We start from the raw sequence: 14,901 nt of genomic DNA on the forward strand, positions 1-14,901 counted from the left end.
TGAACTTGTGATCTGCTGAGATCACATAAGTGAAATAGCTGATGTCTAAACACTAATCTGTAGCAAAAGCAATTCAAATAACATGATAGATAAGGATTTTCAAGACATAATGATAATGACTGTAATTGCGTCTGAGATGATACATGGGTGAGGAGGACTCATCCACCGGTGACTAAAGCTCTGCTGGCAATTCATGATCTGTGTCTCAGATGTAGAGCACTGGCAGATTTAGGCTGCGTGTGAAGGCTAAAGCAATGCTGTGAAGGTATGGAAAATATGAAGCCTAATTATCATGGCTATGATGAGCCATAAGAATAATGTCCAGTACATTTATTGCCTAAACCACTAATAAAAATTTGCAATGGGTTGTTGTGGTACTGTAGGAAGGAGGACACAGAAAGCAAGAAAAAGACGAATGGCACATTCAGGGCAAGAAGCGAACATGGTGCTTTTATCAGTGGAGCTCACATGTATGCTTGGTATAGGGGTAATCAGTTAGCTGGGTAGAGAGTGAATAACAGATGTGTTGGAGAAAATGATAGGGGAAAAAATTGGCCCAGTACTTGGTAGTTCAGAGGGCATGAGGTTGTTATGTGGGGCAGTGTTTCCATAATTAAAGGGAATTGAGAACTCTGACTAATTTGGTGCGCGCGCACAGATGGCTGCATCTGCTTTGGCACACAGAGGCGCGCTGTGCCCAGGGACACGTGCTCTGCCAAGTGCCCACCGCGCACTTCCCAGAGACTCAGAAACCCAGCACAAAGTGTTCCGAAATTACACCACCAGGTGTGAGGAGCTTTGGCTGACAGCACAAGGCAGCTGGGAAGTTTAAACCTTGCTTAAAAAGCCTCTGCAGTCACCTGAAAACCCCGCTCAAGGGCTCTAAAGGGAAAGAGAGTTTTGAGTTGTCTTTAAAGTACTTAAGTCTATCGCTATTACACTGGCAGCTGCTGCAGTGCAGCTGGATCAGATCTGTAGAGTGAAGGAGATGGAGCTGACATCCACACTGAGCATGCAGGGGGTTCACTTCAGCAGGGTAATTCCCCCTGTAGTCTCAGCGCTGGCTGGCAGCTGCATGGCACGTGAGGTGGAGAGCACCTTCAGGCATCATTTGTAAGTGAAAGCTCATTCACTTGCTCCATGACATGAGCCAGAGAAGTAGGGGCCACCTGCAGTTTAAAAACACACTCGGGATGCGAACTGAACAGCTGAGGTAGGCATTAGCTGGAAGTGAGATTTTGGGCAGCATCACAGCCAGCCTCCCAGAGACTGCCAGGATGCCGACCCTTCATGCACCTCCAAGATACTTCCCAAGTGAGTCAGAAAGGGATGACAAAATGCTGGTCAGAACAGAGAAGGTGAGAGGTGAGGCCTTCCCTTCTGCCTCTCTGTTCCCTAGAGAGCGTTAAGATGGGAAGGTGAAAGAGCAGACTGCTCATCCTCCTCCTCCCCAGGGGAGCTGAGCCCCCATTTACTGTCTGCTTGGCAGATGCTCAGACAGTCAAAAACTGGGGGATATCCTGAGGTGAACTTCTATTGATGTGTATTACTTTGAACTGATGAATATTTCATTACTGGAGAGAAGGAATATGAATCAATAATTCAGGAGTAAGGAGAGGGAAAGAGCTGGGTTCGAACCACTGCTAGAGAATACATTTCACTTCAAAATGCTTCCCCTTTAAAACCCTGTGGTTTCTTCAAAAGACCACCTTAATTACAGACACCTACAATCTTTTCAATAAAATCTTAAAGCCAGTAATACTCGTTAGAGAAACAGCCATCCATTGCCCCCATGACTATAATCAATGAGCAAAATTTAAGGCATGGTTTCAAAACAGGATTTCCTGCTGCCTTGAGCAGGTGTGAGAATTGCGAACATGGAAATGCTGGTTGGAGGGGCCTTCTGGAGGTCATCCTTGACCCAGCCTCCCACCAGAGGCAAGGGAAGAGAGAAGGGAGAGAAAATAGCATTGGGAAATACTGGGAGAGGAAAGAACAAACAACAATTAATTGAAAGATATTGAAATAATTGCCATAAGATAAAGCCACAAGTAGGGAAATATTGTGTTCACTTGCATCAGCAATAATATTTCTGCTCTAATTTCATTTTAAATCAAGAGTGGATGAAAAAGGAGATGAAGGATTACTGATACAGGAAAAAAATAAAATCTTAGTTTTCCAATAAAGCAAAACAGATCATTGCTTCTACAGCATTAAGTTGAGATCTCAATTTCCAGCTATAAGTGTCTAGAATTTCTGGAATTTCAAAGGGATTAAAATAGACACATTTTGACAAAACCACACCTGTTTGCATGAAAATATTGGTTCAAACAATTTACTATTTGAAAAAAAGATGTTTTGAAATTTTTGAAATGTATGATTTCCAAAAACACACATTTCAAACCAAAATGTTCTGATTAATTATAATATATAATTATATAAAACTTTACAGACAGTTCTCAAATGTGCAAAATGGTGGTATCAGAATGAAACATTTTACCTCACTGCTCTATTTTTTTTTTTAATGTGGATTGAAGCTTTTTTTTTTCCTCACAAATTGCACAGAATATTTTCCCAGCCTGCTCCTTTCCTTTATGTTAACTTGTGCAAGAAGAGCAATGTGTTGTGTTACTGTAAGCAGCACAACACTACACTGATGCACCATCGTGTCTATGTACAGCACTCAAAACATTTATCCTGTCCTAAAGGGAAAGAGATTTTATTATTCTGCTTTTAAGTACAAGACTTAATATTGCCAATATGCTCAAGAGCAATAACAGCTTTTGCAATCCCTTTGTACAACTTGCATTGCTGTAAATGCTCATTTGTTCAATAAGTAGCAGAACAAAGACTGGAATATCTCCTCTGATCTCCTCAAACAATTAAAGGTGGCCTGAGGTGTGTTCATTTTGGTGCATGAGGACTGCAGGAGAAGTACAGACATAAGTAGGTTAACTTTAAGCTGACAGGGTGCGCTTAGTTATTAAATAATTAAGTTTGCAAATAAAATCCTTACAGAACTCCAGCTAATTTCAGCAGCATCTGGATTTCACCTTGGGTGCTTTCACAAGGTACATATTTCTTTTTGCAGTGAAATAAAAAGCGAAGTAAAACAGACATTAGGTAGTTCAATATTTGGTACAGCTGAGAACAAGCCGATACACTTAAGCACTAACTTACACCTTCCCAATATCATACTTTGTCCACTCCTCATGGAAAAGCTCAGGGGTCTTAAGAGGAGGCAGTGAACTGGAGGAGCATATATCTGGTGTGCTGCAGGATCAGGCCCTCCACATCTCTGTGGAAGGACCTGAAACATTTAGGTATACAGGGGAGTAATGCCCATGGGTGATTTCTTAAGTAGTTCCATTCACAAAAAGCAAGTTGTTATTTAAGGGTGAACTGATCTCAGTTAATTTTAGGCATCTTCAGTAGAGATGCCAGCGTAGACCAGGGTCCACATCCAGCCTAGGGCTGTTGAAGCCCTCTCAGATGGTCACTTCACATTCTTTTATAAGCAATGGAAAGAAAAAGGCACTTTTAGGGTGCAGCTCATCCAGCCTGCTTTAAATGCCAGCCATCCTGAGCCACAACCCCAGTGGCAGTGACAAGTCCTCCCCTGACCGCACCACAAACACAGCTGCAGGCTCTGACACTTACACCAGTCTCACTTTATCTATCCAAATGGACAGGCTTCAAATTAAGAAAATAATGAGACCAAAAAAGCACCAAACTTCCAGTGCTTTCTCAGGTTTTCCCAGTTCCTTGAGCATCCCCCTCAAGGCTGGGGGAGCTGCTATTTTCCAAGGATCCTCCTTGCCTCCATGACTAAACTGCACCTTGTGTGCATTTCTTTTCACATAGCTTTGGTGGCTTTCCTTTGCAGATTCATTCACGGGACTCATAAACATAATGACTGACATCATCTGGCGCTACACAGGAGATTTCATGGCTCCTGATATCGTTTGCAGAGTCATCCGCTACTTACAGGTACAGGAACCACATGCTCCCCTATACGCCCAAGCTCACATGGCTTTGTGCCCCCACAGCAATAAACCCAAACAAAATGCTGTACAGACGTTTTGATAGCATCAGAAATGCTGAATGCTAAAGGTATTCATTTAAAGTTTAAACATGATTAATTAAAACGTATTAAATCCTTTAAATTTTGTAGACCAGAAAAAGATCTGGGTGAAAATACATCCCCTTCCCTTCCCTTCCCTTCCCTTCCCTTCCCTTCCCTTCCCTTCCCTTCCCTTCCCTTCCCTTCCCTTCCCTTCCCTTCCCTTCCCTTCCCTTCCCTTCCCTTCCCTTCCCTTCCCTTCCCTTCCCTTCCCTTCCCTTCCCTTCCCTTCCCTTCCCTTCCCTTCCCTTCCCTTCCCTTCCCTTCCCTTCCCTTCCCTTCCCTTCCCTTCCCTTCCCTTCCCTTCCCTTCCCTTCCCTTCCCTTCCCTTCCCTTCCCTTCCCTTCCCTTCCCTTCCCTTCCCTTCCCTTCCCTTCCCTTCCCTTCCCTTCCCTTCCCTTCCCTTCCCTTCCCTTCCCTTCCCTTCCCTTCCCTTCCCTTCCCTTCCCTTCCCTTCCCTCCCCTCCCCTCCCCTCCCCTCCCCTCCCCTCCCCTCCCCTCCCCTCCCCTCCCCTCCCCTCCCCTCCCCTCCCCTCCCCTCCCCTCCCCTCCCTCTCCTTTCCTCTCCTTTTTTTCTTTCTTTTCTCCCGTAAAAGCTTTCATATATTCCTAGAATATCCCTAGACCGGTACTATAGCTGGCATTATTTTCTGCAATGTATGTGTCTCATTTCTGTCTTCTATACCTTCTGCCCCAGGTGGTCCTTCTATATGCTTCAACTTATGTCCTCGTGTCACTAAGCATAGACCGGTATCATGCCATTGTCTATCCAATGAAGTTCATGCAAGGAGGTAGGAGAATTTCCATGTCTTGCTATTGCTGTGGATAGTATTGTCTAGTTTCATTTTACTAAGAAAGTTTTCAAAATTATTAACCTTGTGCCATGAATTATTTATTCCTGCTGTAGCAATATTTGGACTCTGTTACATTTCTCCAAATGGCAAAAGAGTTGTGGCTTCAATATGTATTAAGCTGCACTTAGCCCTTGGCAATTTTTTATAAGCTTTGTGTTAGCAAAGAACGAAATGACATTTTAAAAAGTACAGGGGGTTCATTATCTTCCAGCATTTTGAGCAAAGTATTATGGGCAAAAGGTAACCCTTGTACAGCTAAGCTGTCTGTAGGAGATACAACAACTATATTACCTATTCACGTGAAAAAAAAAATTTGGATAGAGAATATATGGTATTGAGAATTGATATGATAAGAGAACTTCGAAAACTATAGCAAATAAGTTTGGATATTTATTCTGTTTTGAAATTCCATCTGTTATTTTTGCAGCACTCAAATACCCCTTGTCTGCTTAGCAATACAATTTAAAGAATGTGAGTTCTTTCCTACAGAGCTTAAAGTCTGAATTTAAGAATGCTGCACTGAGTGAAAAATATTAATAGCAGGTGAGGTGGAAGGGGTACGGTTACGAGAGCCATGGTGGCTCGAAGATGCATTGCAATCAGACAGAAATATTATTTTTGTTTCCAAATAATGATGATTTTTGACAGTCTGCTCTATTCAGGGGATCAGAATAATGGTCCTCTTTGGCCTTAAAAACCTATGAATCCAACACAGCCCAGGCAGTGGTGCAGCTCTGGCAGATGCTAAGGCCTGAAAACTTCAAATACTTGAGTGAAGTTCAGCCTAATATTCCCCAGCATGCGGACTGACTTTTTCAAAGCGGGAAGGATTGATACCAAGTTTTTATATCAGTAGGTTTTTAGATGCAGTTTTGCTCTGCAGCTCCCATAGCCTTGGGCTGGGGAAGGTTCATAAACCACCTAAAACACTGGCTGCTGGCCGAGCAGGGCTAGCTACCGGACAGACCCACTGATATTTCTTCTTCAGGCACCATAGGAGAAAAGTAACATTGTTAAATTACCTCCTGGGCTTAGTAAAGATTTTTTTCAGTACTTTTTGCCAACCATTTTGATGTTGATCCATGAACTTTTGTTGTTGATGCTGCTACGGAAAATTTGATAAAGGTTAAAGAACAAATTGCATTCAATAGCTCTTTTTCTTTTTCCCTTATTGGAAGAGGTTTTTTTTCTCCATCAGACTCTTCCTACACTTGGTGGGATGCAATCCTCAGAGATCTCAAACCTCATCCTGCCCCACTACAGCGTGGGTCACTCCTCCTGTGCCCCATGGATTGCAAAAGATGTTCTTTGCACTATTACTCCAGCCAAAGTCACCTGGTCAACATGGGTCGTACAGGAGCTGAGCAAAGGGATAATAAGCCTAGGAGGATTAACAAGCATGCCTTCTTCCCCTTATCACCTTTACTGGAGCCCAAGTGGTTCAGGGTGATTTGCTAAGATCTGGCATGCCAGGAGGCAAGAGGGGACTTGATGAGCACCACGTGCCTCCAGCAGGGCTGGTACCACCAACAAATGTCTTGTCATGGAGCCAAGATCATGCAGCTACCTGCATATCTTCAATGGGAAAAAGGAGGCAGTGGTAAATTCAGAAGAATGATCTAAGGAGGCATATTTACCACAGAAACTTCCTGGAATATGTATGTATAGACACTAGCCTTTTGCACCCGGCTGTTCCTAGCAGAGGTACCATGTGTGCAGCTCTTAGCTGTCTTGCAAATGGAGAACAAAGAGAGTTACAAGAATTTGTCATGGGTAATGACACAAAGAAATGGTAAAAACAATTGTGAGTCAACTGGTGGAAAATAACACTTGTAAACGCTTGTATATTCTTTCCAAAATCAAATGCTCATCCCCCAAAATCCTTCAGTCAAGAAACAAAAGAGTTATTTATCTTTACCCTGTTTAGAAATAATGTAACCTTGAAATATCATTTCAGGGGGAAAAAAAAGTCAATCATTTTGTTTAGAAAATGTCAAAACAATTTTAAATACGTATATGTGTTTAATTACTAGCTGTGAGTTAAAAGACAGAACCCAAATAGGTGGAAACTGTCCCTTGCACAGTTTTGGGGTGCAAATGCTCAAGTCCATTAGGTCATTGAGATCATAACAGCTCTCTCCAGACTTAAAAACTAATTTTGAAATGGCACTTTCTTGATGAAAGGATTGCAGCAGGATAGCAGTAGGGAGCAAAACTCCCCCCAGAAGGTGCTTCTCCTCCACATGGAGCTGAGAACAGACAGATGTGCATAAAAAACACTGCTGCAATATACAGATGGAAGAAGCAGAACAAAAGGGAAGGGGACATGAACAGGTCCATTAGGAGAGTCGGTACAAGAGCTTGTGACAGATTCCTCCTAATGCTGGATGTTCATCTTGACCATTCCAGCAAGGAAAACTCTCCATATAAAGAGCAATATTATGTTTAGAGGAAAATACTGACAGGGGTGAATAGAATATTATACAGAATATTATATAGAGTATTATACAGAATATTAGAAATCTGTTATTTATTTGATTCTGTCTATAACTTATTCCATCTATAACTTATATAGCCCTAGTTATAGAATTTGCTAGCATTTGGAGCATACTAGAGCATTTGCAAAAATAAAATAAAAATAATAATAAAAAACCTGCTTATGAGGCAGCTGATTAACATTAGCCCAATAAAATAAAAAATTATCCATATGTTACCAGTAGCCTGTAAAGCCCTTTAGACTGGCAAGGTCATTTTCTACCAAATACAAAGAATGTTTTAAAAAAAGAATAAATGAACATTGCAGCTAAAGTTTTTTAAAACGTGTAGATAAAACAACGCTTTTGCCAAGTACAAATTGCCCACTTCACTTCAAATTAAGGGTGTAGCTACACAGTGCAAAAAATAAGATACATTATCCAAGAATGACCTTTCCCCCTTATAAATAGACACTTGGGCCCCATTGAGGCTTGTAGCATGTTGTTTAAGTAGCTTCCTCACCACCTAAAAGCATTTTCTGTCAGGAGATATTTTGTAAAGCTGTTAATATTCCTTTTGTTAAGTTTATTCTGTTATGCTTTGGGAAACTTTATGGTTCTCCTCTGCTTGTGCAATATTTATAGACTTAATCTAACCCTCTCACTTAGTGGATGTCATCAAAGTTCCCTTAAGCCCTGGATTAGCAAGACCGTATTTTGCTGAACGTGGGTAGCATTTAAAGATGAGCAGGATAAATGAATATTTGCAAGTGATGTTTTATAAAGCATAAAATTACTTTTTGAATGCTTCTCCCACATGCTTTTATATTGCTCTTTGAGCTTCAAGGAGAAAAGATGTTCTTCTTGATATACATAATTTAAAATGATTTTCTGTTTCACACACAACTCCAGGTATTTTGTAGACAAGAAGGACAATAAAGTATTTCAGCACCAAAGCTTCCCAAATCAAAAATTTGTCCCCATCTGTTTCTGTAGCAATATGACTCCGGGGGGCGGGGGGAATAACTGCTGTTGAGAATCACTGATACTCCACAGATCAGCCCCTCCTCTCCATACTTTTCAGTTAGAGATTTTACCAAAAGCTACATATTTGTCAAAATTAAATCTTTGGGGCTGTTTTCTCCAACATGTTGATTTTTACAAAATTCCATAGGAGCCACCGGGCATCATTTGATTTTCTATTGGTTTTCTTCATTTGGCAGTAGAGGAGGACAAGAGAAAGGTAGAAACAGTAACCCAAATCTACCAAGTATTTTGGGATCCTTGAACTTCCATTCCTCAACATGAAATCCAGCAGGATCTCTTAGTGGATGGCTATTGCAGCAAACAAAGCAGGGCTGAGCACTCAAGCACTAGCCCGCAATCCTGTTTCCCTGTTGCATGGTTAGCTGCCCACCCTTGGCGTGGTTGGGCTTGTGTCCATCAACTGGAGCTGGGTTTGGTCCCCACTATGCCATGGGGAACTGCAGGACATGCCTGGGCTCTCCAGCATCACTTCTCCTTGGGGCAGTAGAGTTGCAGCTGGGGTCAAGAGCAGATGGCTGTGCAGTTTTGTTTCCACCCTAAGTAGATGTGTTTTCTGTTTCCTGAGAGGGAATATTTTTTTGAGTCTTCTCCCTACAAGATACATCAAAATGTTAATTTTCCATTCCAAGGAGGACATTTCCCCCCTCCAGTACATCCAGTACACTCCAACCCAGGTATATTTTAAGTAGCCCTTCCTGGTCTCAACCTTACTCAGGTACCTGTAGCTCAAAGGCTCCTTCTTTTCCGTCTGTCTCCATACTGACTTCTGTTTTGCGGTGCCCAGATACGAACGTGCTTCAGGGCAGGCCTGTCGTCCCTTGCACTCGTTCATGAAGTTGCCTTGGTGGCCAAGAGGAATGTTTTACTTCTCAGGTTTCTGACTTGCTGACCCTCATCCATGCCTTTCCCATAGCGTTTCAGATTCAATGGGCCCTAAGAATATTGAAAAAAATCATAACTAAATGACTTTTTACCATGAGAAAGAGACGAACCCCCACACTCCCTTGCAGTCTTCTCAGCACCAACTGGCTTCAGACTGAAAACACCTTTCTTCACACCGTCTGCTCCTCCCCACCTTTCTCTCAGTTCTGCTTCAAAGGGACAGCCTCATTGGCAACCCCATTAACACTGTCTATTTGAATCTGTTGAACAGAAAGACAGGCGAAAGTTCTTATTGGAGTGGCCTGGAGCCTCTCTTTCCTGTTTTCGATACCGACTCTGATTATTTTTGGGAAACGGCAGCTCTCCAATGGGGAAGTGCAGTGCTGGGCTCTCTGGCCCGATGACTCCTACTGGATACCCTACATGACGGTGGTTGCTTTCCTGGTGTACTTCATTCCACTGATCATTATCAGGTAAGCCCGCTGGTGGGAGTGCATGATGAAAGCTGTCAAGCATGCAGTCGGCTTAATGCTTTATTTTCACTCATTCATTACGGTTTCATCTCCACACCTGCCTTATAGTGGCTTCGGTTTGCATCATGTAATGCACGGGTCGCTGTGCTTGCCCTGGGTGCTCTCCATGCAGTATTAATAGCTGGGAACATTCTTTCTGAACAAGGATTGAATCACTAAGTATGTCCACTTATCTCTGCAGCTTCAGGCTTGAAATATATCTTTGAAATTATCTTGAAATATCTTGAAATATATCTTTACAAATACAGTATGAATCTATTCTAGCTATTATGACAAAACATTGTGTTAATAAAAGAACAGAAACCACACAGGCTAATTAAACTGAAATTAACTTAAAGTGCTCTCAAGTTTCATAGTACTAAAAGAGTGTTTCTTCATCAGGGTCAGAAAGAAATCCCTAAACGTCTGAAGCTGTCAAACACTGCTAAAATACAAAGAAATGAAATTCTTCCCATTCTGTAATGGGAAATTTGAACAAAGGTGATCTGCAGCAGAATCTCCTTTTAAACTGAGCTCAGCCAATATCCCAAACTGTGCTTGGTTATCAGTGAATTTATTGCCTTCCTCTCAGGTACTGCCATTAGCCAACATTAAACAAAAATGATCTAGCCCTGAGGAGCTACCGGTTGGAATGAGCAGTCAAAAACTCCTGTGGAAGAGGAGCGCAGCTTTGTAACTAACAGCCTTGAAAGGCTGCTGGTGGCAGTAATTTGTGCTCTCAGTGAAGACATATTCTTCACCTCTCTTTCCCTTATGTTCTCTTTCAGTAGCAAGGTTACGATAGAATTTCTTCATGTCAATCTCTCCTTCTTAGTGGTAAAGATGACTTGCTGGGACTCCTTTTTTTCTGCATACCTTGGTGACAACTACTTGGGCTATGAGAGAGGAGCTCTGTTTGCATGTTTGTCAGACATCTCTCTTGGTCATTCTGCTTTTCCAGTGGGTCTGAGACTCCCGGCATGAGTCTCATGGAATCATCTTTGTTAGAAAAGACCTTCAAGACCACCAAGTTTCTATAAGATTCTTGTTCATTAACACTTCAGGTGGGAGCAGGGGGGATGCTGATCTTTTCTAGGTGATGACAGGAAAAGCTACATAAGCTAAATATTAAAGACCATGCCATGGTTTTAGTTCCTTTCCTGTTGAGTGATACCTTTTAATTTTGTGAAGTTTAATCACAGAGATTAAGTTCCGCAGCTTCTAATAGAAACAGATTTATCTCTGATAGAACCAAAAGCATGGGAGCAAGGAAATTTTGGTGCTTGAATTCATCTACCTGACTTTTTAGTATGGTTTCAACATTGCTCAGTGTTGCTCCCTAAAGAGAAGGGATGACTTCTATATTTTGATTATAACACATCAGTTTGCTAAACTTCCCATTCTTGTGCAGAATGCACAGACAAAGAACAAAATCATTAAAATTTCTCCTTAAAGAAAGGGCATCATAGAATAGAGAAAAACAGCTTCTAGGTTATCCAATTGCTCTTTGTTCTTAGACAGGACCATTTCTCTTTGTATTTTTTTTTCCTGTATCTTAAAGCTTGACTAGTCTTAAATAAACCAAAAAGTATTCTTGGGAATAAGTAAAAATGTGGGTGAATCTGCAGCCTGTTATTGCCAGCAGAAAGAATAAACACAAACACACACACACAATCTAATGGTAAAAGCAATAACACCAGAAAACTTTGAGGCTGTCTATCACTTCTGGAGGAGATTTGTTTTGAAATTTTTAAACAGTTAGCAAGCAGGAAATTATACCCAGCATCTTAAGTGTTTCAGGGAAAAGGCCAGCAGCCTGACAACTTATCTATCATTCCACCGGTGTGTAAAACATCTCTTTCATGCTCAGACTTACAGATCCATACATTTTCTATGACAGACAATCCTTCTTTTATTGGAGTATAAAAGTGTTTGTTTGTTTGTTTTTCCCAAGGACAGGCAAGCTACATAGCAACATTTTTTTCTGATTTGCTGACATTACGCTCCCTCTCCTCCCTGCCAGAAATGTGTGACTTGACTTACTGTAAATCTCCAGAAGCGAGAAGGTGATGAAGACATGAGGGGAAAGGGAAAGGCAGTGAAACCAGCATTTCATAAGATTGCCCTGACAGCTGAGAGATGAACAAAACATCCTAAAATTTCTGCAGCTTTAACCTTAAGTGACTTCCACATGAGAAGCTTATGGCAGGGCAGGAACCTCAAACACTGGCCTCAGGGTCATGGGGCAGAGCCTGCTCCTGATTCAAACATGTCCCTGATTCAGTGTATACCAGCACAGGCTCTCCCACCTCCCTGCCAGCAAGAAGAAAAAATTTTTACAGGTCTTAAGTGGTGCTGGGCACTAGGAGGATGGAAGCAGGTGGGCCATGGAAGGATGCTTTATGGCCACTTATTTGTTGTCAATTATATTATTTCCTTCAGAATAGAGAGGGATGTCTAGAGCTGTAGACAAAGAGGATGACCATCAGCAGAAGCATTGTGAACAAATACCACACAGTTTAGAAAGAACTGGCTATTTTTAAAGCCATGTTTTCAAGTTTTGGCTATTCAAGCATACAAGTAAAGGTTGCAAAATCCCATCCGACACATCTTCAGGACCTCTGCTAATGCAGCCTCAAGAGACAACACCTATTTCTTTGAAATTGTTTGTCAGTCCAGAGGTTTAAAACTAATCCACCTAATATGACTGCAGCATATAAATATTCTGATGTGCAGTTTGCAGCTGAAGAGCAGCAAGAACTGCCATTATTGTCTGCAGGGACTCCATTTCTCTGCAAAATCCCTGTTCCACCACATACCTCCAGATGCTCTTTCAGACTGGTCACAAACAAGACACTGTTTCAGAGGAGTGAGCAAGAGAGAGAGGACAGGCACAATGTCCGGATGTAGTGGATGTGCATTACTCTGTTGAAAGATTAATTATACAAATGAGAGGTGTTATTTAGTCAAGAGAGGAAGGCGTTTTGTGGTTTCTGAATTTAGTGGTCTTTAGGTGAAGATGTTACAAAGAATAAGGCTGTAATGTGACAATGGAGAGATGATCCACAAATGTGCAACTGAAAAGTCAAGTAACAGTTTCTAAGAAGCAGGTTTATTCATATTAAATTCATATATAAAATGAATTCATATATGAAATATTAATTTATTGTGAATAAGGCAGCAGTCAAGTGCTTAGTGAGGAAGCAAAGCCTTAGAGTGCAGGCTGCACACCTTTTCTGCAATAACTTGATTTGCTTGCACAGCTCCTTTATTTTCTCTTCTGAAGTACTCCGACCTAACTGCACGGTGGTTGCCCAATGCAATATGGGACACTGTCTGGCAGAGTTAATTCTTAATTAGTTCTGCCACCTGCATCTGCAGAAAGCCTCACCTCCAGAGCAAAACAATTCACCCACAGCAGCAGTTTTTTGGCACTATCCATCCAAAGTGCATACAAAGGATAAAACCTTACTTTTCAGCCGCAGAAATTAATTCCACATGGATCTGATGCTCTGGCTGCACAGTTTTCTGTTGCTATAGCCCAGGTACTGTCATCTTTTAAACTTCTCTCATCATCCTCCAGCTCTCCACAAAGCTGATTTCACATGCTCCTGGCACAGTCAGTAACTCACAAGAGATGCATCGTTCATAAAACTGCGGCACAAGGGATACAATATTTAGCTGACAACCTTTATGTTCAGCCTAGAAATCCCTTCCACTGGTGAGCAAACTCCCCAGACACTATGTGAGCAAACCCTATAGAATCCAGGCCAAAATATGAACCATAAGAAAACAACAATCTGCCTTTTATTATTATTATTTTTTAATTATATATATAAAAAGGCAATCTGTGAACAAAACGACAACAGTCCTGAAAGATTTCCATACTCGAGAGGTCTGTTCTCACCACCACTTCTTCTAAACTAGAGCAATCAGTGATCAAACAGCTTGTGGTTTTGTGGGGAATTTTTAACCCAATTGTAATACAAATGAACAGGATCTGAATAATGGAAAGGGAATGAAAAGCACTAATGAGATTTTTAACCCAAGTACATGGTTATCTTTGAGAGCTGAGAACAGGGGAGAGCATTTGTTGTTTTCATATTAAAGCTCCACTCCTCTTCCTTAGTTCTGGTCAGAGAGAGGCAAATATCTTTTATCATGTTCTTCCTTATAGCGCTTGAAGATGTGGCTCTAAATAAGAGGGACGCCTCTTATTTGGGCTACTCTACCACTTTTTTTTTTTTTGTTAATTTATTATTTTCTGCAGTTAATATTGTCTACCTTCCAAAAAAACAGACTGCTTAGAAAAATAAATTAGGCCACCTGCCTAATTTGTTCTCACCTATTCACGGACAAGTCTCATCAGTGACAACCAACACCATTTCTCCTGCACCATGAAATGCCAAGCATATCTCAGAATGGTACCTGTGATACTCGAATACCTCTGGGCCACTGCTAAACATGCATCACATCAAGATTACAGATTTTCTTCCTGCAAGGGTTTGCACCTGGCCTATCTGGTTCTGTGATGGGGAGACAGGAAAGTTACTGGGCTTCCGTTCTACATCATTACTCTCTGATCTGTGCCAAAACATAATCGTGTTTTGTCACTTGGATATTCAGAAAGTCAGAGTCTATAAGGGATTTTTCTTTTTAGCTTTTTTTTTCATGAAAGTCAAATATGTTTTATGTATTTTAACCTGATAAATGCAATATCTCGACATTCATCTAATATAAGTCCAAATTCAAGTTACAAAAAAAATGCAGAAGTTCCTCTTAAAGTACAGAGGAAAAAAAATGTCCATCTGCTGTTTAAAATCAAAACTCCAAAGAGAACATGTGTTTTGGAGCAGAAGAAAAATAGTCAGAAAGGAAAAAAAAAATCAGCTGAAAGGAAAAATATGGAACTAAAATTAAGGCATAACAATGAAAAGATGAGTAGATGAAATGAAAAGTATTTATCTGAATTAAATCAAATCAAATAAAAATTATATTAATAAAAATTT

At 41.1% G+C, this 14,901-nt stretch overlaps 1 protein-coding gene across 2 annotated transcripts in view; it reads left to right on the top strand.

Moving 5' to 3' along the window:
- Window positions 1-14,901, top strand: part of LOC136786338 (neuropeptide S receptor-like) — a 120,990-nt gene that overhangs the window by 96,968 nt on the left and 9,121 nt on the right. For both annotated transcript variants that reach the window (XM_066992274.1, XM_066992273.1), the window contains 3 exons: window positions 3,887-3,990; window positions 4,821-4,914; window positions 9,652-9,853. In XM_066992274.1, the coding sequence (XP_066848375.1) occupies window positions 3,887-3,990; window positions 4,821-4,914; window positions 9,652-9,853 (400 nt within the window). The remainder of the gene's footprint in view (window positions 1-3,886; window positions 3,991-4,820; window positions 4,915-9,651; window positions 9,854-14,901) is intronic.

The sequence above is a fragment of the Anser cygnoides genome, chromosome 2, assembly GCF_040182565.1.
Source record: "Anser cygnoides isolate HZ-2024a breed goose chromosome 2, Taihu_goose_T2T_genome, whole genome shotgun sequence".
NCBI classification, from domain to species: domain Eukaryota; kingdom Metazoa; phylum Chordata; class Aves; order Anseriformes; family Anatidae; genus Anser; species Anser cygnoides.